Source organism: Perognathus longimembris, chromosome 8 (genome assembly GCF_023159225.1).
Source record: "Perognathus longimembris pacificus isolate PPM17 chromosome 8, ASM2315922v1, whole genome shotgun sequence".
Taxonomy (NCBI): Eukaryota; Metazoa; Chordata; class Mammalia; order Rodentia; family Heteromyidae; genus Perognathus; species Perognathus longimembris.
The window spans coordinates 63,381,779-63,409,613 of record NC_063168.1 but is presented as its reverse complement, the minus strand read 5'-3'; the positions used below and the strand labels follow the sequence as shown (position 1 = coordinate 63,409,613).

At 42.3% G+C, this 27,835-nt stretch overlaps 1 protein-coding gene across 6 annotated transcripts in view; it reads right to left on the bottom strand.

The window, feature by feature from the left end:
- The window catches only part of Atad2b (ATPase family AAA domain containing 2B), a 115,635-nt gene extending 87,836 nt beyond the window's left edge, over window positions 1-27,799 (bottom strand). For 4 of the 6 annotated variants that reach the window (XM_048353340.1, XM_048353341.1, XM_048353342.1 and 1 more), the window contains exons 1-3: window positions 17,992-18,527; window positions 5,075-5,226; window positions 200-249 (exon numbers count right to left, since the gene is read on the bottom strand). In XM_048353340.1, coding sequence (XP_048209297.1) covers window positions 200-249; window positions 5,075-5,226; window positions 17,992-18,207 — 418 coding nt within the window. In that variant the 5' untranslated portion in view covers window positions 18,208-18,527. Of the gene's footprint in view, window positions 1-199; window positions 250-5,074; window positions 5,227-17,991; window positions 18,528-27,054; window positions 27,349-27,618 lie in introns of those variants that run through there. The other 2 variants (XM_048353346.1, XM_048353344.1) reach the window with 2 other exon arrangements.
- Between the last annotated feature and the right edge of the window lie 36 nt (window positions 27,800-27,835).

The window sequence follows — 27,835 nt, the reverse complement described above, 5'->3', positions numbered from 1 at the left end:
AATCAGTCCAAGGACTAAAAGATGTAATTCTGTGATAGAATGGTTGCCTCAAGTGTGGAAAACCACAAGTTCTATCCCCAGTACCATAAAAATTAATAATTATTATTGAAACAATAATAAATCTCTATTTTTGTCTACTTTAATGCCTAATCTAGTATAAGAATTTCAGTATCAATCAGTGCTTTAACAAAATACTCACATAAGCTACTATGTCCGTTTGGTAATGCAGCACCAGGCTGAGACGTTAACCTGGAATATAATTATATTTAATATGAAAACATATCAACATTCATTTATATAAGCAAATAATACTATACTGATAGAATTATATTTCAATCTTTTACTCTACAATTAGGAACATATGGAATAGTAAAGTATACTAGGTAGGAGTCATTTCATTATTTCAAGAAAAGCTTTTTACAAATTATAAACAGAATTACTTTGTTATCACTGTACAAATTAAAATCCCAGTAAAAAGGCTTAAATGTTAATCTTAAGTATAAACTTAAATGAGACCATAAGTAGGAGTGGCAACAGATAATAACTATTGGTTCTCATTCAAAAAACAAATTTCAAAACAAGTCAAATTCATTCAAACAATAGTATAGAAAGAAAAATAATTTAACTACCAATATCATTTAATAATTTCTTAAAAACATCTCATTGGAAAAAAACATAGCCTCTTCAACTACTGGTGCTGGGAGAACTGGGCAGCCATATGCAGAAAACTCAAAGTAGACCCTAGCCTATCACCATGCACCAAGATCAAGTCAAAAAGGATCAAGGACCCCAACATCAGACCTGAATCCTTGAAACTACTGAAGGACAGAGTAGGAAAGACGCTAGAACTTACAGGCACAGGAAGGAACTTCCTGAATAGAGTCCCAGGGGTACAACAGATAGGGGAAAGACTCGACAAATGGGACTACTACAAAATAAAAAGTTTCTGCACAGCTAAAGACATAGCCACCAAACTAGAATGACAGCCAACCATATGGGAAAGGGATCTTTACCAGCACAGCAACATACAAAGGCCTAATATCCGTCACCTACAGAGAACTCAAAAAACTATCCCCTCCAAGCCCAATAAACCAATTATGAAATGGGCAAAGGAGCTAAAGAGAGACTTCACAAGAGAAGAGATAAAAATGGCAAAGAAACATATGAGGAAATGTCCGACATCCCGGGCAGTAAAGGAAATGCAAATAAAAACAACCCTGAGATACCACCACACTCCAGTTAGAATGGCCTATACTCTGAACTCAAGCAACAACAAATGCTGGAGGGGGTGCGGGGAAAGAGGAACCCTTCTCCATTGTTGGTGGGAGTGCAAATTAGTACAACCACTTTGGAGAACAGTATGGCAGTTCCTCAAAAAGCTCAACATAGACATACCCTATGACCCAGCCATACCACTCCTAGGCATCTATCCTGAACAACAGGCCTCAAGATATCAAAAAGACATCTGCACTTCCTTCCATGTTTATGGCTGCACAATTCAAAATAGCCAAAATATGGAAACAACCCAGATGCCCCTCCACAGATGAATGGATCCAAAAAATATGGTACCTATACACAATGGAATACTACATAGCGATTACAAATGGTGAAATATTGGTATTCGCAGGGAAATGGTCAGAACTTGAACAAATAATGTTGAGTGAGACAAGCCTAGAACACAGAAAACAAAGGGGCATGATCTCCCTGATATATGACTGACTGTTAAGGTGTGGGGAGGGGGAGACAGTAGAGACCAGGTCTGCGAAACCAAAAACTTCTTGTCAAATGGTATTTCCCTCAGGTTTGGGTCAGCAACCCTACATTATGTAACTAAAACCAAACAACTACTCAACATATAAAGGTCAAAAATAGACCTCTCAGCGGATCACAATCGCTCAAAAGCTATGTACGTATGTTCATATAAGACAAGGATAAGCAAACTCTATTGTTGACTTTACATTTAAAATCCTAAGTGAATTTCCTTTGGCGTAGGCCACGTGGATACTGTATATGTTTTTGATACACTGTGTGTTGTATATATGTCTAACTGATCTAGGGAAGGGAAAGAAAAACAGGCTGTAAGATATCACAAGAAATGTACACACTGCCCTATTATGTAACTGTACCCCTTTTGCACAACACCATGTCAAAAGAAAATTTTAATAAATAAAAATAAAAAATAAACAAAAACATTCTCATTGAACATTTTTAACTGAAAACAAAAAAAAGTGAATTTACACAATCAAAACCAAGACAGTTTTGTAAAACTATTTTTCAAACATTAAAAAAAAAACAAGGGAAGCAGGGTGCTGGTGGCTCATGTGTGTAATCCTAGGTACTGAGGAGGCTGAGATCTGAGGAACACAGTTCGAAACCAGCCAAGGGCAGGAAAGTCTGTGAGACTCTTATCTTCAGTAAACTACCCAACGCTAGAAGGAAGGGAAGTTGTGGCTCAAGTGGTAGAGCACCAACCTTAAGTGGAAAAAGATGAGCAAGAGTTCAGAGCCCCAAGTTCAAGCCCAGTACCAGCACCCAAAAAAAAAAGAAAAAAAAAAAGGTGCTCTTTCACCTCACCTCTCTTTCATTTGGAGGTGATAGGGGGTAAGTTGGTCTTAGGCTCCTGTGCTCATGGAATTCTCCTTCCTCAGCTGCTTCCACAGTAGGTTTAACAGCAGGCACGTGCTACTATACCTGGCTGTCAATACTCATTTAAAGTAGTATATATTTTATAACACCCTGCACGTTTTATCTCATAAATGACTGCATGTGGGAAGAAGGAAAAAACTAGTAGTCTGTGATTCATGTATTTTTCTACTTATCACCCAGACAATGGAAGCTACTATCGTAATTAGAATTTTCTAGGGGGTTAGTAAAATACACAGTCTGTTGAAGTTCATATTGAAATAACTAGGGCAATCTGGTCTTGCCAGTGCCATCTTGGCCAGTCACATGACACTGGTAGTTCTGGCATCTTGTCTTCATGGTGGGGGAAGGTGACGCTCCCACCTCCCAGCTGATGGGCCTCTGCCTGAATCCCTGGAGCCAGGGGCAGGCACTTGGCTGATAGGTTACTAAACCTGTCAATCCAGTGCCTGGGACTGTGAGCTTCCTATGACCCTGTCCCCTGACCCAACCCTATTTTGCCCCTGACAAGCTCCAGCGCCATTACACTGTCTCTGTGTTAGTGTCCTATAGCCTGTCTCCTGGCTGTTCTATAACCATAGGAGCAGAATTTGTTGGTATTGTTTTTCTTTCTTTCCTCTCTGGCTTTCATGGCTCAGTTTCTTAACTGTTTTAAGTGTATTTGATGGTTTCTGGTCTTCAATAAAGACTTCAAGGGGCTGGAGATATGGCCTAGTGGCAAGAGTGCTTGCCTCGTATACATGATGCCCTGGGTTCGATTCCCCAGCACCACATATACAGAAAACGACCAGAAGTGGCGCTGTGGCTCAAGTGGCAGAGTGCTAGCCTTGAGTAAAAAGAAGCCAGGGACAGTGCTCAGGCCCTGAGTCCAAGGCCCAGGACTGGCCAAAAAAAAAAAAAGACTTCAAGATTCAACTTCTCTGTTTTCTCACCTTACAACAATATATTTCTTTTTTTTCTTTTTGGCCAGTCCTGGGCCTTGAACTCAGGGCCTGAGCACTGTCCCTGGCTTCCTTTTGCTCAAGGCTAGCACTCTGCCAACTTGAGCCACAACGCCACTTCTGGCCGTTTTCTGTATATGTGGTGCTGGGGAATCGAACCCAGGGCTTCATGTAGACGAGACAAGCACTCTTGCCACTAGGGCATATCCCCAGCCAACAATATATTTCTTTTTAAATTAAACTGCTGTCATTTACTTTAAATAGTGGATAAAACTAAGTTTCAAGCATATTAAACCAGACACACACAAAAATTTTAAGTTGATAGGCTGGAAATGTGGCTTAGTGGTAGAGTGCTTGCCTAGCATGCATGAAGCCCTAGGTTTAATTCCTCAGTACCACATAAAACAGAAAAGGCTGGACAATGATGCTCTGACTCAGTGGCAGAGTGCTAGCCTTAAGCAACAAGAAGCCAGGGCAATGCTCTGGCCCTGAGTCCAAGCCCCAGCCCTGGCACCAAAAAAAAAAAAAAAAGATTTAAGTTGAAAACCATGTAACAGGTAACAAAATTGATTAAAAATGTGTTATAGTTTAGTATACCAGCTCAAGTACAATATCCAATAATGGTAAGGGGAGATTTTTATTTTCCAATAAAACATAGATCTAACCCCATGTCTCATTTAAAATTCCAGAAGTACAAGTACAAATGTGCAGTCAAGAGTCATCCTTGCTGGGTGCCCGTGGCTCACACAAGTAATCCCAGTTACTCAGGAAGTTGGGATCTGAGGATTGTGGCTCAAAAGCCAGTCCAGACTGGAAAGTCCATGAGACTCTATCTCCAATTAATCACTAGCAAACTGGGAAGTGGTAGCGCGTTAGCCTTGAGCTCTTCAAGAGCTCAGGGACAGCACCCAGGCCCAGAGCTGAAGCCTCACAACCGACAAGCAAAAGTCATCCTTATTCTTGTTGTAGTTTTTTGTTTTTTTGTTTTTGGCCAGTCCTGGGGCTTGGACTCAGGGCCTGAGCACTGTCCCTGGCTTCTTTTTGCTCAAGGCTAGCACTCTGCCACTTGAGCCACAGCGCCACTTCTGGCCATTTTCTGTATATGTGGTGCTGGGGAATTGAACCCAGGGCCTCATGTATACGAGGCAAGCACTCTTGCCACTAGGCCATATCCCCAGCCCCTCATCCTTATTCTTGAAGTAGTAAGTTTTTATTACTTACTACATATATGTGTAATATATACATTTTCTACTCTAGTATACTCTATAGTTTCCATTATGTACTATATATCATTATAAAACAAATATGTTTTACAGCATATTTGGGAAAAACAAAATTACACACAAAAAATATATACAAATAAAATACATTTACTATAAATTAGATTATAAGGCACATGTTTTAGAACGTAAGACAATTAGCGTTAATATTGGCCCTGAATCACATCAAATAATTTATATAAAAACAACCCATGAATTCTCCCTTCTCACCTGGTCTGACCAGTTGTTATGTTCCATTCCTCTCGCTGACCAGTACTTCGTGATTTTGATTTGTCTTTGCAAACTGAATCTGGTTGTTTCAAAGTGCGTTTGGCGGGAGGAGATACTTGGCTATCACTTAAACTACCATCAATTTCATCTTTCTGAAAAACAATTTTAAAATATATTATTTTAATGAAAACAAACTAATATTCTTGGATAATGAAAATCAGTACTTTGGTCTGGGAATGTGGCTTAGCGGTAGAGTGCTTGCCTTGCATTCATGAAATCCTGGGTTCGATTCCTCAGTACTACATAAACAGAAAAAGCCAAAAGTGCTGCTGTGGCTCTAGTGGTAGAGTGCTAGCCTTAAGCAAAAGAAGCTCAGGGACAGCACCCAGGCCCTGAGTTCAAGCCCCAGGACTAGCGTGAGCCACCAGCACCCAGCTAAAAAGAGTATTTCTTAATAACTATTTACTAAATCACAATAAATACATATATATATCAAAATGTAGTTATCTATACATATGGAAGTTAGAAAGATTAAAATTATAAACAGAAAAGACAGAGCATGGTGATATACCCCTGCAATCCCAGCACTCAGGAAGCTCAGACAGGAAAATTTCAAGTTCAAGATCAACCTAGGCTACAAATAGAGCTCAACAAAAATGAAAAGTATAACAAAAAAATTACTTAGGGGTTGGAGGCATGGCCCCAGTGATAGAGTACTTGATTAACAGTCCCTAGATTCATCCTCCAATACCACAAAATAACTGTAACAATTTTAAGTGTGCTTAGTTTCTTATATTAATTTTCAAGAAAATATATGATTATCTAGAATATATACCTAAGATATGCAGTCTATGACACGACACATAAATAGTCCAACATATGCCTTCCAGATTAAGGACAATTTATAATACTACCACACAACACTCCCAACCAGGTATAAAATGAGCCAGTCCACAAACACATTCAAATGTTACCAAGTATGTCAATAATGTATCTCTTCAGATCTGAGATCATGTCCAGGAATATACATTGCATGTAGTTATCAGATGACTTCCGTCTCCTTCAATTTAGAACAGTGCTTCCCATCTTTTTCTTTCATGCCCTTAACTACAGGAGTACAGAGCTTTTATTGTCTAAGACAATACTTCAATCTGCATCTGATATTCCTCTTTTAGGCTATACACTTTGGAAATTATAAGGTTTATTAAGGTAGGTAGATGATAAAGGAGAATGCCTTGGGGAATTTAGGCAGGAGAGAAAGGTTTATTCCTGAAGTGCTGGCCTGTGGCTGAGATGATGCATGGCCAGAGAGATGGGGCGACCCAGGGCCTGCCCAAGCCTTTTCTAGGGCAGGGACGTGGAGGCGTGGCCGGGGAGGGGAGGTGGCTCCCTCTAGGTATGCCAGTTACCTAGGTAAAGCTGGTATTGGATGGAGACCTTAGACAGGTGGGGGCATCAGTATGGAACCCTCCCAGGGGTGGACCTTACAGAAATGGTGTTGTGCATAGTACTCAACCTTCCTACCACTGAAGGTGTAACCATGATCATCCTGCCAAATGGATGTGTGCCAAGTTTCTTCTATGTAAAACTGTCACTTTTCCCTTTGTATCTGATTAGGTAATGTTCAGATAATTAACAAAAAATAACATTCTGATACATGGTCCTTAGACAAATCCTCAGTCTCCCTATGACAGTGACTAATTCCTACATCCTACATTTTCAGCTCGCATTCTACTTTAAAAGCTTTCCTTTCCCCCCTTCACTTACACATTTATATCAGCTGTTACTTTCTGCTATGAGCTGTAATCCTTTACTTATTTAGTTGCTCAAATTAAAGCCCCTTCAAAATGACTCAATTATTGGTTGCCATGTGCCATCATTTTGAGTGGTTCCTTGCTTTCTGGCACAATTCTCTAGGCTTATCTTCTACTTTCCCTTCATGGCCGAAGTAGCCACTTCCTTTTAGTGAAGGTCAGTATGTTGAAAGCACGCATAAGCAATATGCGTATGGGAACTCATAAGAAATGCAGGCTCCACTCCCAGGCTGATGGGATCAGAAACTATTGTAACCAAGATCCCCAGGTGATTCACGTATGTGTTAGAGTTTGAAAAGCATTATTATATAAGATAAAGCTCAGTGGCATGCCAAGTTCCTGGGTTCAATCCTTAACACTACCTCAAAGACAGAACAAAAGCATTATTATGTAACATAATCAAAAAGTAACTGCTGAGGAAGACACATCATTTGTTCTAAAATGTTTGTGGATACAGAAACTAATACCTATAAACTACCTATTTAGATAGCAGATGATGATTCCTTCCGATCAGATCCAATCACTCTTTCATTAGGATTTCTTCCATGAAATCTTCCTGAAATTAATATTTCCCTTCTACTACTTGCAACATTTATACATAATTGTTTCACAACTTATTTGACTAAGCTCTTTTTTCATGAAGCATCTTAGGTACTGAGTCTTAGGCACAAACTGCAAATGAGTACTATTTATACTATGAAAACAAACACCAAAAAGTACAACATATTTGAAATCCAGCATTTAAGTGATCTGAGTGTGTAATTTTTAAATGTCAACAGAATTGAGGTTCTCTGTTTATTAGCCATTATCATATTCTATTGCCTTTTTCAGTTCCACCAGCCAGAGTATTTCTCAACTGTTGCCAACATACTACTTTGTTATAAATATACTCTCCAAGAACCACCTAAGCACAACAATAAACTCCACAAAGTCTCAGATAAAAGTCTGGCAATCCAGCACAAAACAAGCAGGCTGCACCTTCTTCATCCCTAACAAAGCAGGCCTTGCCCCTCTGCTCAGATTGGTTAAGCTCAGGTTCACAACCTACTCATGACTGGCTAGTCTGAAGAGAGTAGGATGTATTTACATAAAATGACTCTGAAATAAGAGTAACAGTTCACAAGCAATCTCAAAACACAGCCACACCCTCAGCTATTTCCTAGGTGTGTCTACATTCCACCAGACAACGCAAAAGCCCTTTCTTACCCCAAAGTAGTTCCTCTTTTCCTCTTCATTTGCTGATATTGTCTTAGAATAACCAATAAGAAGCCAAGCCACCAGACCAAAGCAATAACTTTTAAACAAGCCACTTAAATAGAAAAGACAGCTTTTTTTACATACTGAAACAGAAATCACCTGCATTAGTCACTACAGAAATATAACCTGTTAAACTAGACTCTCTTGAAGGGTAAGATTTTTAATAATGCCTCCAAATGATGCTTAGCACATAAAAGTTAGAGGACCTCAGGCAAATAACACAGTTTAAGTACAATATGAGGCAATATAAGGCATAAGATCCTAACCGTACTGGTGTATTTATTTCTCATGAGAGGGTTTCAATCCTGACATGGCTCTAAGACCCAGTATAAACAGCATTATAAAAGGCTCCTACAAAGAAATCTAGAAATTAGGCAATATAAATAAACAAGATGTAAATAGCTACAAAATAATTACTTCAGCACCATTTAATTAACTTCAACCTTTGGGAAAGCTTTTATCTACAAACCTGATGCTAACAATTTACCTTTAACAGGATTCATAATGTTCTACCGTAACTTTTTCATCTTCAAAGCATTTTACTAATTATAACCTAACCCTTTGAGGGAAGGCGTCACCACTTTCATGACAAAGATTTCAGAGATCATACAATCTACCCATGGTTTTTAGCAATCTATGCCAAAATAATTACAATCCACACGTAGGAAATAAATCTCAGACTAAGAGAATAATTTCATTTATAAACATTTATTGATAGCTTGCTATTACATAACACAGGGAGAACAGTGGTAAAAGAAAAGATATGAGACTGGAATATGGTGGCTCATTCCTGTAATCCGAGACTCAGGAGGCTGAGATCTGAGGAGTGAAGCTGAAAGCCAGCTCAGGCAGTTATCGCCAATTAACCACACAAAAAAGATAGAAATGGAGCTGTACCTCAAGTGATAGAGCTCACTAGCCTTGAGCACAAAAGCACCCTGGCCCTAAATGTAAGCCCCTGGACCAGCACACAGTTTAAAAAAGAGAGAGAGAGAAAGAGAAAATTAAGAATTACTTGATACTTCAACTCAATATACAGTTTATCAGGTTGATATAAACAGTCACAATGGTATATGCCATAGAAAATACTATACAAAATTCTCAAAGCAAACAGAAAGGAAGGGAGGAACGGAAAAACGGAGGGAGAATGGGGGGACAAAAATAGTAGAAGACATCATAAATGATGTTGAACTTTGAAGGAATGAGCCAGTCTCATTCCCTCGGGTCACAAAAAGCACCAGGTGTGCACACATGCTAGACTGTAGGCAGGTCATTCTGACCTTGGCTTAGCTGAAAGTTTCCTCACCCCAAGTGAAGCATTCCCTTGTGGACCTGGCTAAGTGCACCCACCCTTGGCCCTCAAGAGCTCATAGCCCGTTTTTTTATTTTATGCTCCCTAGTGAAGACCCATATAAGCCCAACCCAAATCCAACCCCTCACACAACCCCCATTTTCCCTGCGGGAAGGTTTGTTGCTCCTTGCCTGTGGAAGATGAGTCCGGTCTGTTCCTTCCTTTCTCATCTTCCTAACAAACCTTAAAAGATCAAATATTGGGCTGGGAAGGTGGCTTAGCGGTAGAGTGCTTGCCTAGCATGCCCCAAGCCCTGGGTTCGATTCCTCAGCACCACATAAACAGAAAAAGCCAGAAGTGGCGCTGTGGCTCAAAAGGTAGAGTGCAAGCCTTGAGCAAAAAGAAGCCAGGGACAGTGCTCAGGCCCTGAGTCCAAGCCCAGGACTGGCAAAAAAAAAAAAGATAGAATTTTCCATAGGAATGCAAAGGTATTTTCTAACAACTTAAAGTAGAACTTATAACATTGTGAATCATGACTTAAGGAAGGATGAGATAACTTCCAAGGGAAATCTAATAGTAATAATCTCAAATGTAAAAGTACAATGAAAAATTCAGTATCCCCCTTGTCTTTTGTGGTGGTAGTGATGGTGGTGGTACAGGGGATTGAACTCAGGACTTCATGCTTGCTAGGCAGGGCTCTACCATTTGAGCTATGTTCCCAGCCTCATTTGCTTTTATTTTTAAACTACTTCTGAAATTTTTTTCTAATTTGCAAAGACCATATTCTTAAATCTTCATATCCTAAACCGTAATCATCAGTTACCACAAACACTGACTATTCACAATTCTAAGCAAAATTAATAAAATTTGACAAAAGAGGGCTGGGAATATGGCCTAGTGGCAAGAGTGCTTGCCTCCTATACATGAAGCTCTGGGTTCGATTCCCCAGCACCACATATATGGAAAATGGCCAGAAGGGGCACTGTGGCTCAGGTGGCAGAGTGCTAGCCTTGAGCGGGAAGAAGCCAGGGACGGTGCTCAGGCCCTGTGTCCAAGGCCCAGGACTGGCCAAAAAAAAAAAGAATTAAAAAAAAATTTTTTTGACAAAAGAACTTAAAATAATGAAACAAGGAAGGCTTCAAGTCCAAATTCAAATTTGTCAGAATTTAATCTGAGGACAAAAATAAATCCAAGTACAGCAATTTTTAAATGAGAGTCAAGACTTGATGGTAGCCTAACAGAAACTGTTAATACAGAAAACATGAACAATTAGATTAATGATAGCAGTATTCAAAATAAATACAAGCAGGGCACTCATGCCTATAATTCCTAGCCACTCAGGAGGCTGAAATCTGAGAAAAGGAGCTGTGGCTCATCTAGTAGAGTGCTAGCCCTCAGTGACAAAGCTAAGGGGCAGTACCCAAGGTCTGAGTTTAAGTCCCAGTTACTGGGGCATACAGACAGAGAGACAGTAAGGACGTGTATAAAATTTGTGGTGGTGGTGGTTGTTTAGGATATGGCACGAACAGCTAGAGCACAGCTCTAATTATGAATTATGATTTGGAATTCTAACCAGAAATTTAGGGAGATGTCTATCAGCCTAGGGGAAATGCAATAAGGAGATAAAGTGAGGTAAGGAATAGAAATGGACATAAAACAAGGGAGTAAAAGAAAGACTGCAGGTAATATATGGAATAAAAACACACAAGAAGGCAAAAGTCAAAACCTTTTAAAATGCCTATAAAAGGGATGAGCAAATGGGATGTCACAGAAACCAGAGAAAAATATGCTATTGAAAGGAGTAGAATTTAACAGAGAAAATCTGATATGCTTGTGAATTTGTAATTAGGGGGGTCACTATTCTTTCTAGTGGGGCAACTTCTGTGAAAAGCTTGGTGGAAATCACAAGGTAAAGAAGTAAGAGAATGGTAATAAAGTACAGGTAAGGGTACATCTACTCTTCCAAGAAGTGAATTAAGAAAAATAGGGAAATAGCCTGGTGTGGTGTTACATAGCAGTAATCCTAACACTTGAGAAATAGAGGCAGGAGGATAGAGAACTCAAGGCCAGCAGAGCTATACCAGAAGGGAGAGAGGGGAGATAGGGAAGGAGGAAGGGAATAGTTTAAAGAGGTTACAAAGAACAACTTAAAGCATTCTCTCTTAAAAAGGATAGATGATCTTGGCTTCTTATAAACAGAAGAAAAGAAATTCTGGAAAATAATAGTTCTTCAAAAATGTTAGATAACTACTAATCCACATACAGAAAAAGGGAAAACAGAATAATAAACATTTTCCTCAAAGTTATATCAGAAAGTCTATGAGTACAATCAATCTCTATTCATTTCCTTGAGAAGATAATATCTTATTCTTTGCTTTTTTTAACAGCTCTTCCAGGATTCATGAGAAATCTCAAAAGTAGAGTCAATTCTCTTTATTTAAAAAAAAATGTACAAAGGTAATGATTACCATGGCTACAGAAAATAAAACTCACTGGGACTACCACTGGTTTCCTTAGGGCCAACAGTATTCTACCAAATCCTGAAATGCACGCATACAAAATGTTCTAAAATGTTTTAACTACCCCAAGACCAAGACTGCTCTTGGTATTAATAACCTATCATCATGACTGGGCACCAATGGCTCACACATGTAACCCTAACTACTCAGGAGGCTGTGATCTGAGAAGATCCTGGTTCCAATAAAGTCAGTCTAAGCAGTAAAGTCTGTGAGACTCTTACCTCTGATTAACTACCAAAAAGCCAGAAGTTGTGTTGTCGCTCAAGTGGTAGAGTGCTAGCCTTGAGCAAAAACCTCAGGGACAGTGCCCAGATCCTGAGTTCAAGCCCCAAGATGGGCACAATAAACAAACAAACATCAGGTAAGGAAGACAGAATACTGTCAAAATAGATTATTTACAACTATTCAAAGAGAAGAGGAAACTTGTTATTTTTAGAAGGAAGGGTGCCTGGAGTGTGACAGAGGAGATGAAATTGATTTGAATATTGTGTAAATGTGTGGAGACATACAATGAAATCCCCCCTTACAAATGACACAATCCAATTAAAAAAAAAAACTTTCATCAGAAAATGATGTTCAGGGCTGGGAATATGGCCTAGTGGTAGAGTGCTTGCCTCATCTACATGAAGCCCTGTGTTCAATTCCTCAGCACCACATATACAGAAAATGGCCAGAAGGGGCACTGTGGCTCAAGCGATAGAGTGCTAGCCTTGAGCAAAAAGAAGCCAGGGACAGTGCTCAGGCCCTGAGCCCAGGCCCCAGGACTGGCCAAAAAAAAAAAAATCTAAACTACAAAGTATTCAGGGACAGAGTCCATGCTTAGCATGTGTGAGGCCCTGGATTCAATTCCCAGTACACAAAACTTTAAAAATCTTGCTTAAAGTTAACATATATCACATACAGTCTTTCCACATACTTCCATGTAACTTTTTATTCAAAAATCACAATTGCTGCTGGGCACTGGTGGCTAATCCTAGCTACTCAGAAGGCTGAGATCTGAGGATTAAGGTTCAAAGCCAGCCCTGGCAGTAAAGTCCACAAGATTCTTGTCTTCAATTAACCACCAAAGGGCTGGGGATATGGCCTAGTGGCAAGAGTGCTCACCTCGTATACAGGAGGTCCTAGGTTCAATTCCAGCACCACATATACAGAAAATGGCCAGAAGTGGCGCTGTGGCTCAAGTGGCAGAGTGCTAGCCTTGAGCAAAAAGAAGCCAGGGACAGTGCTGAGGCCCTGAGTCCAAACCCAGGACTGGCCAAAAAAACAAAACAAAACAAAACAAAACAATTAACCACCAAAAGCAAGAGAAGCATAGTTGTGACTCATGTAGTAGAGGGCTAACCTTCGGCAAAAAATAATAATAGCTCAGGGACAGCAGTCAGGCCCTGAATTCAAGCCTGGAGACCATCACCAAAAAAAGATAAATCACAAGTGATTTTACACAGTGAGATCAAAACCCTCAAGTTGATTAGCTCAAGGTGACTGTGCACATAATAAGGTTGATAATGCACACAAATGATACTTCATTATTTTCTACATTTAAAAAATTGCCAAACACGGGGCTGGGAACATGGCCTAGTGGTAAAGTGCTCGCATCATATACATGAAGCCCTGGATTCGATTCCTCAGCAAAAAGAAGCCAAGGACAGTGCTCAGGCCCTGAGTCCACACCCCAGGAGTGGAACAAAAACAAAACAAATAAACAAAAAAAAATTGCCAAACACAATTCAAAGTAATGTGTCACCTTGAAAGAACTTAAAAAAAAATTCTCAGTTCAGATGAAAACACTAGAAGGGACCCACTAATTCTCAAATCAAGTGGTAATCCTACCCATAAGTCATGGGTTTACCTAGAATAAGACTTGTAATAGAGAATTCTAAGGATCTACCACAGGATGGTTGAAGACACAGGTGGAGAGGAGATGTGGCTCAGTGTAGACTGCCTACTCAGAGTTTGTCTCTAACACACACACACACACACACACACACACACAAAAGGAGGGTGGGGAGGATGAACAAATCCAACTAAAAAATGAAAATGGCAAAATGAGCTGAGCTTACTATCTGTAATCCTGGCTACTCAGGAGGCTGAAATCAGAGAATCATGGTTCAAAGCCAGCCCAGGCAAGAAATTATTTGAGACTATAATCTCCAATTAACCAGCAAAAAGCCAAGAATGGAGCTGTGGCTCAAGTGGAAGAGATCCAGTACTGAATGACACACAGACACACACACACACACACACACACACACACACACACAGAAGGCAAAAGTCCCCAACAGATATTTCTCAAAAGAGGAAGACATCCAGAAGTATGTAAAGGTAAGACTGTTGTATATTACCTCTAAAATAACAATAAAAAATTTAAAGGGATACAAAAATATCAACAGGTGTTTTTAAAACTGCTCTGTCTTACTAGTTACTGTGTAAAGGCAAATTTTAAAAATGAGGTTATCTCACTCCAGTTAGAATGACCATTACAAATTTAAAGGAAAAAAAGTGTTGGTGTGGATGTGAAGAATAAGACCCCAGTACACATCCATGGAAGGCAAAAATATTATGGCTACCATATGAAACATATGAGAAGGGTAGTTCTCAAATAATAAAAATGGGTTTACCATATGATTCAGCAGTCTCACTTCTGAGAAGCCAAGCTCAGTATTTCAAAGACATATGCACATGCCCATACCCACTACAGCACTATACATAGTAGCTAACACATTAAGACAATCTACACAGCACAGTTCAGATACAATCATAAAGAAAATGTAGTGTGTGTATGCAATGTGTGTGCAATGGAATATTATTCAACCTTTAAAAAAAAGGAAATCCTATTTACGACAACATGGATGGGCCTAATAGACATTGCAATCAGTTAAACTAAGCTACACACAAAAAGATAAATACTGTATGAGCTCATTTATATGTAGAACCAAAAATAGCCAAACTCAGAAAAGCAGAGAGTAGACTACCAGAAGCTAGGTAAGTAGGAAGTGAGCAGGCAGTGGTAAAAGGTAAAAATGTTTCACTAATACCATATAAAGTAACTCTAGCAATCATGCAACAATGTAGCATAGCACCTACACCTAAGAATAGTGTAAAATTGTCTAAAAAGGTAGATCTTTTAGTCTTACCATAAAAAGTTTATGTATGTATATATACATTTAGGTATAGATTAACGTCTATATATGTAGAAACATAACAGACCAATAATGAACATGGCTCTGGTCTCAATGGTGGTGAAGGGTTCACAGATGTATACTTTTCTTCAAACTCATAAAGTTGTCTACATTAAGAACAGCATTTTTACATATCAAAAATAGTAAGAAAATCAAGACAGAAGAGAACCACTTAGAGAAAAGGCAAACCAAGAACAGCTCTTGGTGCTATGGCATTTTAGAAGACATGAAAATGTACGTAAACACAGTGAACAAAATAAAAAGAGAAGTAAAAAACTGCATAGTGTAGTGAAGAAGGCAAGAGCAGCAAAGGGGAAATTCCTTAATTATTATCTTACAAAGAGGAAAACATTTCTTGCTGCAAAAGAAGGAACTAAGCCAGGAGCTGGTGGATCTGGCTTGTAATTCTAGCTATTCAGGAGGCTGAGATCTGAGGATCGCGGTTCAAAGCCAGCCGGGGAAGGAAAGGCCCTGAGACTCTCATCTCCACTTTCCCACCAGAAAAACGGAAGTGGCGCTGTGGCTCGCGATTAGAGCGTATTCCTGGTACTGAGGAGCTGGGCGCCCAGGCCCAGAGTTCAAGCCCCATGAACACACACACACACACACACACACACACACACACACACACACACACACACAAACTACAGCAACAGCCTGAGTAGCCTCATTCTCCATTAAGTACTTTACAGATGCGAAGGCCACATAGAGTACCTGGTACTTTTAAATACACCAACAAGGTGACAGCAAGGAAATTCCTGGCAACATGAAATCCAAACAGAGAAGAAAACCAGACACAAAACAATCCACCTCAGTAAGATACAGCAAAAAATGGCCTACTTCATCAAATGTGTATTCAATAAACTTAATAAATTCAAATTTATCTTCTTTAATAGTTCAAACACAATATAAGGCTAGAAAGTCTTAAAAATTCCTCAGAATAAGTAGGTCATTCCATCACCTACTAAAGCTATTAAAAATCTTTTTTTTAGTCTGAAAAGCAAGGATTTCAGAGTAAATCTTCAGTCACCTGTTATTTATGATGTTTTAAAACATCTTAAAGCAGTTCATAAAATGTTTCATTATTGTGCTTCTAGAAAGAGCTCTAATATCTTTCATTCTTCTAGCAATCTAAAAGCTACTAAATGTTCATTTCCACATTAGATTATTGATTCTGTGCCTTTTAACATCTCCATAACAGCTGCTTGACAAATTACCTCACCTTATTCCTCAGGGGGTGAGGACAGCATGATATCCATGAATTCAAAAATGGAACCACAAACTAATCAGTGAGAAATGAGCTAATTGCTTCAGATGAGTTCTAACAGACTGAGCATTCATACCATGACACAATTACATGCTTGCACTCTAAGTGCAGAAGATATACTTTTTCTTAAAAATATATTACATATGATAACATCAGCAAGTCAAGAAAGTTGTACATGCCTAGACTAGTTCCTAAAGACAATCTAGTCTTTAGAATACTTATTTTGAATAGTTTAAGCAACCTACAGATTTTGCTTTATTTCAACCTATGAGATCCTAAAATAGTCTACTAAATAAGGTAGTTTCAACAGTCCTTTGCAGAGTTTTAGCAAATAAAACCTATTTCCAAATGCACAAGTAATGGATTTCATAGTGTGGTAAAAATATTTATTGTATTTACCAAGATTCATTCTGATTAGTGTCAAAACATTATGAGGCACAGAAAAACACACTAATCTTTTGTACTCCACTACCCCCATAGTAACAAAATGACGTAGATTTAAATGAATACTTTAAATGAAAACCACTGTCCAGTCGGCCACATTGCTTACTTAGCTTCTTTCTGAGACAGAAGCAATAGTCTCCTCTGAATTCACAACCCATCTCAGAACATCACAAACTTATCAGTAACTTTAAAGTGACAAATCTCGGTGCCAGCTTCGCATTTTACACTGTAGGAAAAAAAAAATCGACCTCTTTTCAAAAGACCCTTTTTTAAATGATTTTAAAATTACATTGTAAAAGTGATCTTAAAAAAAAAAAAAAAAGAACTAAATCGCCGTCTGCTTCTTCAAATGTCCCTCTAGCAACGGCTTGTCAAAAACAATGCTAATTCACCCTAGGTACACAATCTCCCTAACAAAACACAGACCCCCCTCCGAGAAGCTGTCATTTGGGGCTCTGGGGCCCATTCCAGACACTTCCCCGGTGACGTGAACCTTGAGTCCCCCACCCTCCCCCGCCAGACCCGGGGCCGCCGGCTGGCCGGTCCCCGGCTGTACGGTACCGAGCAGGACGTCTCGCCTGGAGAGACGAAGGCGTTTTGTTTTTAAAGTTGGTGCCAGAGCAGCTAGGAAACTTTTTTCAGCATCTCTGCCCGGCTGCCAACTGGAGCTCCGCTCACTTCCTCACCAACTCGAACCACCCCCAAACTAGGAGTACGCTGGAGTGCCACCGCGCCGGGGGCTGACACACTTTCCCAGGCTTGACACGGAGGAAAACTTTCCCTTCTCCCCGGCGACCCTTCCACCCGGACACCCGGGCCCCCCGCCCCGGCTCCCCTCACAGCCCCCCTCCGGTGCCCCGCGAGGACCCGGGACGCTGGCCGTCCTGATGCCCGGGAAAGAACCCCCCCAGACCCCGCTCCCCCAGACTCCAGGGCTGCTCTCCACACAAAAGAACCGGGCCGGCAGAGCCCAGGGGGCTCGGGGGGCGACCCTTCCCCGGCGCTGCCCTCCGCCGCACCCGCGGCCCGACTCGGCCGCCGGGCGGTCTCGGCTGGAGGCTTCCTGCCCCCCAACCCCGCCAGACAAAGCCGGGGCGGCCCGGCCGGCGCCTGCAGGCACCGGGGCGCCGGGCGCCGCGCTCTTACCCGGGCCTCGTCCGGAGCGCCGCCGGCGCCTCCGTTTCCCCCGGCCTTGGCAGCCGGGCAGCTGGCAGCGCGGGTCTTGGAGGAGCGGGTCCGAGAGGAGATGAAATGGCTGCTGCCTCCGGCCGCCCCAGGCTCCGCTCCGGCCCCAGGCCCAGGCCCGGGCCCAGGAGACTTGGACCCGAGAAGGCGCAAAGAGCTCTTCCGGGTGTTCACCATGGTCCAGCCCGGGGGCCGGGGCCCACGCCGCGAGCTGCCGCTCCCGGGAGCGCCGAGGAGGGCTGGTCCGCCCGCCGGCCGGGCACTCGGGGCCAGGGGAGCTGAGCCGGGCCGGGAGGAACAAGCCGGCCCGGACAAGCCGGAATGCAGACGAGGGCGAGCGAGAGCAGGGCAGGGCAGCGGGAAGGAGGGCGGCGCGAGAAGGCAAGGAATGGCGAGCGGGAGCGATGTTGCAGGCTGGCAGCCCAGACCCTCCGCCGGCTTCACCCTCCTCAGCAGAAACCGAGCGGAGCCGCCATGTCTGCCCCTTTCTCTCTCGATCTCCGTACGTCAGGGCTCCAGCACCGCAGGGCTGGCGGGGGGGTGGCGATGCCGGCTCTGGCCACTGTGGGGCGCTCTAAGGACAGGCAGCCCTCCTGGTCCCAGCTCCCTGCTCCCTCCCCCGCCCCCTCCCTCCCCAGGCCACCCTCAGGCCCCGCCCCTCTCGTGACGTCAGCGCGCGGCGGCCCGGGTGGGGCCGCTCTGGGCCGTCAGCTCGGTGGCGGCTAGGTCTCGCCCGCTGTCTGGGCTGGTAGGCGGGAGCGGCCAGGCCGACCGGGCGTAGGACGAGTTCCGGGGTGGAACTTGGTGCCCAGTTCTTCGCGCCTAGCCTGGCCCGAGCACCCGACGTACACACCCTCCTAGGTGACCTGGATGGGGCCAGGAAGAGCCGGCCGACAAAGGCTAAGGCCAGTGAGGGCGCAGGGCTGGCAGTTGTTCTAGAGCCACCTAAGGCAAGACACACTTTCCTAGGGCTATAAAAATGAAAATGACATCTATGGCATGTGTCACACAGTAAGCTTCAAAGGAAAACATGCCAGAACCTTGCGTCTTTTCACAACGCGAGACAGGGTTCTTTCCGATAAGCTTAGACACTGAGCTCTAATGAAGAATCTTCAGATAGCCTCACTTATTATTGTCCGCTCCACGCCTGCAGGCAGAAGAATGAGGACAGAAAGCTGACTCTTGACAATCAGAATTTGTCATTGAACTTGGAAATAAAAAAAAATAAGCCACACAGTAAGGAAAACGCAGCTGTTATGTAGGAAGAATGTTCATTCCCCAAACTCACAAGTTCACAAAGTGGGCACAACATATAACAAATGTTAACTCTAAAATAAAATCATGTACATACGATATGTACATATATATACAAATATAAAATCACAAACTCTGTTTATTGGGTTAAAGTTTTTCCTGTTTATTTAGCTGACAAAATAAGACTGGGAGAATTTTGGGTAAAAATCAAATGGCATCAAAGTTCCACTTTGCAGCACTGGCAATGAGAATAGGTGTTCTGTGGGGTAAGCAGCATAGATTCCAGGAAAACAGATACTAATTTGCACACCCTCCCCCAAGACACTATCCACCACTACTAATAACCAACCTCTTGAAGGATGTGAATAGCTCAGAACGGAAATAGACCTGAATTTTCTTGGTTATGACATGATTGAACAGAATAGTTTCATTAACCTGCAGAAAACAGGCTGCCTTAAGTAGGGTAGGAAGGTAGCAATGTCCAAAGAAGGTCTATATGGTAGGCAAATTGACAAAGCATTTATCTATTTTCCTTCCCTTGGTTTTTTGTTTTTTGTTTTTTTTTTTTTTTTGGCCAGTCCTGGGGCTTGGACTCAGGGCCTGAGCACTGTCCCTGGCTTCTTATTTTGCTCAAGGCTAGCACTCTGCCACTTGAGCCACAGCGCCCCCTCTGGCCATTTTCTGTATATGTGGTGCTGGGGAATTGAACCCAGGGCCTCATGTATATGAGGCAGGCACTCTTGCCACTAGGCCATATCCCCAGCCCCTTCCCTTGGTTTTTGTAGTCCTAGATTGGGGGAAAAAAATAAAAACAATGTTGCATTTTGGATTAATCTAATTTATACCATTTGCTAACAACAAATGTTTACTCTAAAACCAGTTAGGGCTCAGAATGTGGCTTAGTGGTAGAGTGCTTGCCTAACATGTATGAAGCCCTGGGTTCGATTCCATAGCGCCACAGAAACAGTAAAAGCTCCAAGTGGCACTGTAGCTCAAGTGGTAGAGTGCTAGCCTGGCACAAAAGAGATCAAATACTGTGCCCAGGCCCTGAATTCAAGTCCCATGGTGGGGGAGGGGGATCACAGATAAGGAACGAATGAAGAAAAAGGCTAGGAACTGAGATAGGGAAAATAAGAGGAAAGGACTCAAAATGTATCTCCCACTTTTTGCTAGTACATAGTACTAAAACTTCACAAACCTCACAGAAAACTGCAAATAGCCCCATTAAGACACTCAACCTTAAGCAAAAAACACTGCTGTCGTTAACAACTTAGTGTCATTCTACATAGTGTCCCTGCAAAGTGACAGTGAATAATTATGTGTCATCTAGTTTGGCCCTCTTGGCCTTCTCACTGACTCACACAATGAGTAAGGAACAGATAGGACAATATGAGTATAGTGAGATTGATTAGCCAAATGGTCAGTACAAAGAACTACAGCATAGAATCTCAGGAATGTGGCCCCAAATGAATATAACATTCCTTACTTAAAGATACAATTGTGCCAGGCACCAGTGATTCATGCCTATAATCCTAGCTACTCAGGAGGCTGTAATATGAGAATCACAAAATTAGGCAGAAAAATCACTTAGACACTTATCTCCAATTACCCAGCAAAAAGCCATAAGTGAAGGTATGACTCAAAAGTAAAGCAGAAAAAAAGAACTTGAGCTAAGCAAGAGCTCAAGGTCCTGAGTTCAAACCTCAGTGTTGGCTAAAAAAAAGTGTGTGTGTGTGTGTGTGTGTGTGTGTGTGTGTGTGTTGGTACAATGAATGGGTACCACTCTTGCTGGGGCTTGCTTAGTTGGTATAATACCTCTTGAGCCATGCCTGCAGTCCAGCTTTTTGCTGACAAGTTGGAAATGGAGTATCCTGGACTTTTCTGCCTAGGCTGGCTTCAAACAATGATCCTCTGATCTCCGCTTCCTTAAGCAGGTAGAATTATAGATGTAAGCCAATGGCACCCATCAAAAAGTTGTTTCTTTCTTACCCTCCTTCTACCCTCTTAAATATGAAATTTTCTTATATGCTAATGTTTATATCTCTCATACCTAAATTCTGTGTGTGTGTGTGTGTGTGTGTGTTTATGTGTGTGTGTTTTCCTGGTATTGGGGTTTGAACTCCCTCAGGGTCTGGGCACTTGTCCCTTAGCTTTTTTCTCAAGGCTAGTGGTCTGCCACTTGAGCACTTGAGCCCTTTTTAGCACTTTGGTAGTTAATTGGAGAAGAGCCTAGTCCCAAATTTTCCTGCCTGGCAGGCTTCAAACTGAGATCCTCAGATCTATCTCAGCCTTCTGAGTAGCTAGGTTTACACACAAGAACCATCAGAGCCTGGCTCTGACTCATCCTTAAATCTGTGTGTGTGTGTGTGTGTGTGTGTGTGTGTGTGTGTGTTTGCATACACATTGCACATATGTGCGCACACACCAGTACTGGGGCTTATACTCTTGGTTTCTCCCTCAAGACTGGCACTCGACTTCTGAGCCACACTTACACTTCATCATCCTTGAATTTCTGCCATGAAGTCAAGAACTCCCATGGTCTGAGTTGAAGGCTTCTCTTTCCTCTCTCAGAGACCTCCGCAGGACCTCACATTAAAGATGTTTTTGCTGAAGAGCACTAGCTACTTAATTGGGCCTATGAATTAACTAAGAGCAGGAGAAAAACTTGGCATACCTGCCTCCACTTTGTGTCAGTTTTTGCTCTATGCCATTCTTCTGCAGTCAATATGCAATTAATTATCTTGGATTCCAGAAAATAGCACTGATCACTACCACTCAGGATAGACCACCCACCAGGCAACAATGATTTGATTAGCCTGACCAGTAAGGACAGTAATGACAACTTCTCTAAAAGCCTCTCCAAAACAAGAACTGAACTAATAATCAAATAGCATACTTTGACCAGGACTGTTTATAATGACACGACCCTTTCTCCCTCAGCCCCCAGTATGTTGTCTATAAAACCTAGAGTTAAAGCGCTGTCTTTCACAGCAAGTCCATTCCTCCTTCCTCTGCCCGCATTGTCTCTTTACTTGGTATAGGGGTGAGTAGCCAAACCTAATACATGGAATCCCAGGAGTTTGGGCATGGAGACTGAAACTGGCTTCAATGCATACAATGTCATGAGAAAGAATGAAGTATATCATAGGGCTCCGATCCAAGCAGGGATGTAAGGAAAGCCTCTAGAGAGGTAATAATGCTTAAGATGCATCTTGAGCCACAAAATAAGGAAGGAGATATAATAGACAAAAGAAAGGGCTTAGTGGGGTGCTGGAGACTCCATCTCCAATTAACTAGAAAAATGCTGGACTAGAGGCAAGGGTCAAGCAGTAAAAGGTCACCTATAAGCAAAAAGCCAAGTAACAGCAAGAGGCCCTGAAACCAACACACACAAAACTAAAAAGACAGAAGAAGAAAATAAAGAATAAAGGAAAGTAGGAAGAAAGAAGGGAGGGAAAGAGAGCAAGCCTTGCTGTACCATAGCTAACATCTATAATGTAACTACTCAGGAGGCTGAGCTCTGAGGATCATAGTTCAAAGCTAGCCCAAGCAGGAAAGTCCATGAACTCTAATCTATAATAACTACCAAAAAAAAAAAAAAAAGAACCCACAAGTGGAGCTGCGGCTCAAATGGTAGAGCACTAACCTTGAGCAAAAAAGATCAAGAACAGTGAGGCACTGAGTTCAAGCCCCAGACCAGCACACACACAAAAAATAGACACTGAAAAGTTATCTGGTTTTTCACACTATATGTACTAGAGAAATAAATAAATAAAAGTAAACATAAGTACATTTATTACATTTCTAATCCTAGTTACTTAGGAGGCTGACATCTGAGGATCAAAGTTCAAAGTCAGAATGCACAGGAAAGTCCATGAGACTTACTCTGATTAACCATCAAAAAGCAGACGGTGGGGCTGGGGATATAGCCTAGTGGCAAGAGTGCCTGCCTCGGATACACGAGGCCCTAGGTTCGATTCCCCAGCACCACATATACAGAAAACGGCCAGAAGCGGTGCTGTGGCTCAAGTGGCAGAATGCTAGCCTTGAGCGGGAAGAAGCCAGGGACAGTGCTCAGGCCCTGAGTCCAAGGCCCAGGACTGGCCAAAAAAAACAAAAAAAACAAAAAAAACAAAAAGCAGACGGTGGAGCTGTGACTCAAATGGTAGCTCTCCAGCCCTGAGCTGAAAAGCTAACCGATAGCACCCAGTCCCCGAGTTCAAGCACCAGTACTGTCACAAAAAAGAAAAGAAAAAACTGTCCTCCATCTATTTTGTCTTAACTAAATGAGCACTATTGTATTTAAGAGTTGTACTTGTACACTTGGAAATAAGACTGTAGGATAACTGGAACTATTCCTCTAACTTGAAAGGTATCTGAAGTTTGGGGTTGTTTTTGTTTGATTTTACAGAGCTGAGGACCAAACTCAGAACCTTGCACTTACCAGGTAAGTACTTTCATCGAGTTAAATCCCTAACCCTGAAACTTTGTTTTAACTTTTGTTGGTGCCCACAAAATTTGACAAAATGTTTGTATGTCTATAAATTTACCTAGCCAAAGATTTTAAGCTGGGCACTAATGGCTCACTCCTGTAATCTTAGCTACTTAGGAGGTTGAGATCTGAGGATTTCGGTTCAAAGCCAGACCAGGCAGGAAAATCCATTAGACTCTTATCTCCAATTAACTACCAGAAAGCAGGAAGTGGAGCTCTGGCTCAAAGTGGTAGATCCCTAGCCTTGGGCAAAGGAGCTCAGGGACAGCCCCCAGGCCCCAAGTTAAAGCCCCAGGATCTGAAAAAACAAAGATTCTAAATTTTAAAATAAGAATAAAAACTAAAACTGCTGCAGTAGCTCACTCTTGTAACCTTAGCTACTCAGCAGGCTAAGATTTGAGGATCTAGGTCTAAAGCCAGCCTGGCTGGAAAGTCCTAGAGACTCTTATCTCCAATTAACCACCAGAAAACCAGAAGTGGAATGTGGCTCAGAGTGACAGAGCTCCAGCCTACAGCAGAAAAAGCTCAGAGACAGTGCCCAAGCTATGAGCTCAAGCCCCACAACCAACAAAAAACAAACTAAACAGAACAAAACTAGCTGCCTTCCCACCACACCTATTCTTAGATAAGTTATGAGAATGGGAAACATGGGCTGGGAATGTGGCTTAGCGTGTTTTGGATGGGCCTGGATCCCATCTCCATGTTTCAGAATAGTAAACTACCCAGAACCACAGCCTAAGGATTAGACAATTAGATAACATGACCACAGTATATTCTCTCAGCTCCTGAAATATAAAGAAATCAGTATTTTTAGTCTTTAATTGATTTCCTACTTAGAGAACAAAAAAAATGTTTCTCCTCTTAAAAAAATTCTTTGGTTGTTTTTTTTTTGTGCCAGTCTCTGGGCTTGGACTCAGGACCTAAGCACTGTCCCTGGCTTCTTTTTGCTCAAGGCTAGCGCTCTGCCACTTGAGCCACAGCGCCACCTCTGGCCGTTTTCTACATGTGTGGTACTGGGGAATCGAACCCAGGGCTTCATGTATACGAGGCAAGTGCTCTTACCACTAGGCCATATTCCCAGCCCTTTTAAAAAAATTCTATCTCTTCCTACTTTATATTGTTAGGTGCTAAAATAAATTCTTGCTAAAACTTCTGCCTTGTGAGATTCTCCTTTTCGTGAAGCTCTGAAATGCTTTTCATGAGTGGACCTCAAGAATCTATGACTTTTGCATGTAAACTTGAAAGCTAAGGGAACCCTTTCACCCCTAATCTGGTAACAGCTGGACACTCATTTTAACACTATATGTAAAACTGACTCAAAATGGATCAAACACCTAACAATCAGAACTAAACCTATAAATTTTGCAGAAAACCTAGAGGAGCATCTTCATGACACTGGATTTGACAATAGTTTCTTAGATGTGGCAACAAAAGCATAAGCAAAAAAAAAAAAAAGTTCCAGAAAAAGAACTGGACTAGGGCTGGGAATGTTGCTTAGTGGTAGAGTGTTTGCTTAGCATGCATGAAGCCCTGGGTTCAATTGCTCAGCACCACATAAACAGAAAAACCAAAAGTGGGTGCTGTGGCTCAAGTTGTGGAGTGCTATAGCCTTGAGCAAAAAGGTGAAAGGATATGTCCCAGCCATCCCAGTAGTCATGGACAGGAGAAGGTTTTAAGGAGATTTATTAGTGGGGCCAGATCTCCCACGGGAGAGGGAACAAGGCCCCTGTACCTCATCCAGGTGGCAGCTTCTCTGGGGCTAAAGGGGAAGTAGGCAGGTCTTAATGGTGAGCGGGAGTGGCCCATTATAGTTCTAGGGCAGGGAGTTTAGGTATGGGTGGATCTGGGGGCTAACGGGAGGAGCTGAGGACATAAGGGGGGTGGGGGAATGCTAACAGAAGCCAGGGACAGTGCTCGGGCCCGGAGTTCAAGCCCTAAGACTGGCAAAAAATAGAACTAGACCAAACTTAAAAACTTGTGTGTACCAAAGGATTCTATGAAAAGCTCTTAAAGACAATCCACAGAATGGTGAGAAAAATGCAAATTTTTCTTCATATCTGAGAAAGTATTAATACTCATATATAGAGAGAGAAACAACAAAAGGTATGATAGCTCAACAACAACAAAAAAAAAACATTCAAAAATAGGGAAAGGAGAGCTAGGTGTGATGGTTCATTACAGTAACCCCAGCACCTGGGAGGCTGAAACAGGAAGGAATAATTTGAGGTCAGCATGAGCCCCATTTTTTAAAACAAAAGGAACATAAAAGGCAAAGTACTGAAATATACATTTCTCTTGAACAGAAGACCAATAAGAAGCCAATGAACAGTATTTGCATTTAAAAAACAATTAGTCAAGGAAAATTAGAATCCCCAGCTAAGGTTTTTGTTCAAGGCCTCTCCCGGCTCTAGTCAGCTAGGCTGGCTCACAGTTGGTGCTCTATCACTTGAGCCATTCCTCTAGTTTGGCATTTTTGCTTGTTACCTGGAGAGTCTTTGTCCAGGGTAGCTTTGAACCAAGATCTTCAGATCTTAGCCTCCAGAGTAGCTAAGATTACAGGTGTGAGCCATCAGCTCCCAGCTAGTCAACAGATTTTTTACAAGAATGCTTCAAATGATATGGGCATAAAGAAAAAGCATACATGTAAGAACACTGAACAAACCAGGGTACATAGTAGCTCAGACCTGGTTATTTGGGAGGTAGAGATCAAAGGAATCATGGTTGAAGAAAAGCTGGAGCATCAAAGTTGAGGAGACTCTTATCTCAGTCAACGGCTGGCTACAGGGAAAGAACAATGGCTGGGTACACATGTCGGTGCCCAGTGACCAGAGGAAGCCTGAGCAGGACAGCCGCCCAGGCCTGCCCTGGCATAAAGTGAGACCCTACCTTGAAAATATGCAAGGCAAAAAGGGGCTAGGTGAGGCAGCCCTCAGTACCTCCCCAAAGAAGGACAGAGAAAAAACATTGAACAAATGAAGAAACACCAGAGGAGTCTCACCGAGGACCAAAGAGATGTCTCTTTTCCGAGGTGGAGCTGCAAGCTGGTAATCTTGGGAAACTTAGGCAAGGAAAAATCAGATTTCCATGCCAGCCCATCCTATCTCAGGAAAATCAGAATTCCATGCCAACCCATCCTATCTCAGGTAAATCAGAATTCCATGCCAGCCCATCCTATCTCAAAAAAAAAAAAAAAAAAGCCGCTCTGTCCAAAGGAATCAAAGTAACTCTGAGTACTTCAGCAGATAGGTGAGAAGCACTATTTTTATAGTTGAACTCACCATAGATCCCCATAGATCGCTGAACAGGAGAAGAGTTCAAAAGACTCACAAGTTGCCTTTTAACTTGGGAAGGGACGGCAGGGGTCTGCTGGTGAAACTCAAATCTCAAGTTGTGTCCGGCACTAACAACTGTCAAGTAAAAAACAAATCCCGATTTGAGCCAGACTTTATTTGAGAAGATTACCGCTGAGGGATCAGGGTGGGAGAGGTATCAAAGCCATCAGGCTGGAGGAGTTTTGCTAAAGGCGTGTGAGTCTACCAAAAAGCAAATTACTTAGGTGTCCGGGGGTGTAGCTGGGGTGGGGGAGGGTAAGTTTGGGCTGAGTTCTAGCTCCAACAACAAACACGGATCTAGGTTTACTTCAGTAGAAGAGATGATTCCAAAAGGTAGAAAGTAGACTGCAGTCATGGGACTCACTTCAAAGCCTGCGGCCCAAGGGCTTTCTCTTTTACAGAGAAGAGTAAACAAGGCTCGAGGGACCTGGGAAAGTGGAAAGTGGGAGGGGGTGGGAGGCAGGTTGGGGGGGGGGGGGAGTGAAAGACCCGAGATAATGTTCTCTGTACCTTGAGGTCTGCTTACGTTCTGGAGTAGCCAGCTCAGGAGTTGTTTTCTGGCTCGGGGCAAAGGTGGATGCAAGTTTAGGGGCGGGGAAGAGAGATGCTTAACCGAAGCTTGTTACATGACCGGACAGCCGGTATTTGGACCAGATAAATGGGTCCGGAAGCCCGGCTATGCTTGGGGCGAAGGATGGGAATTTGGGGTGGGGGGGGGCGATCTGCG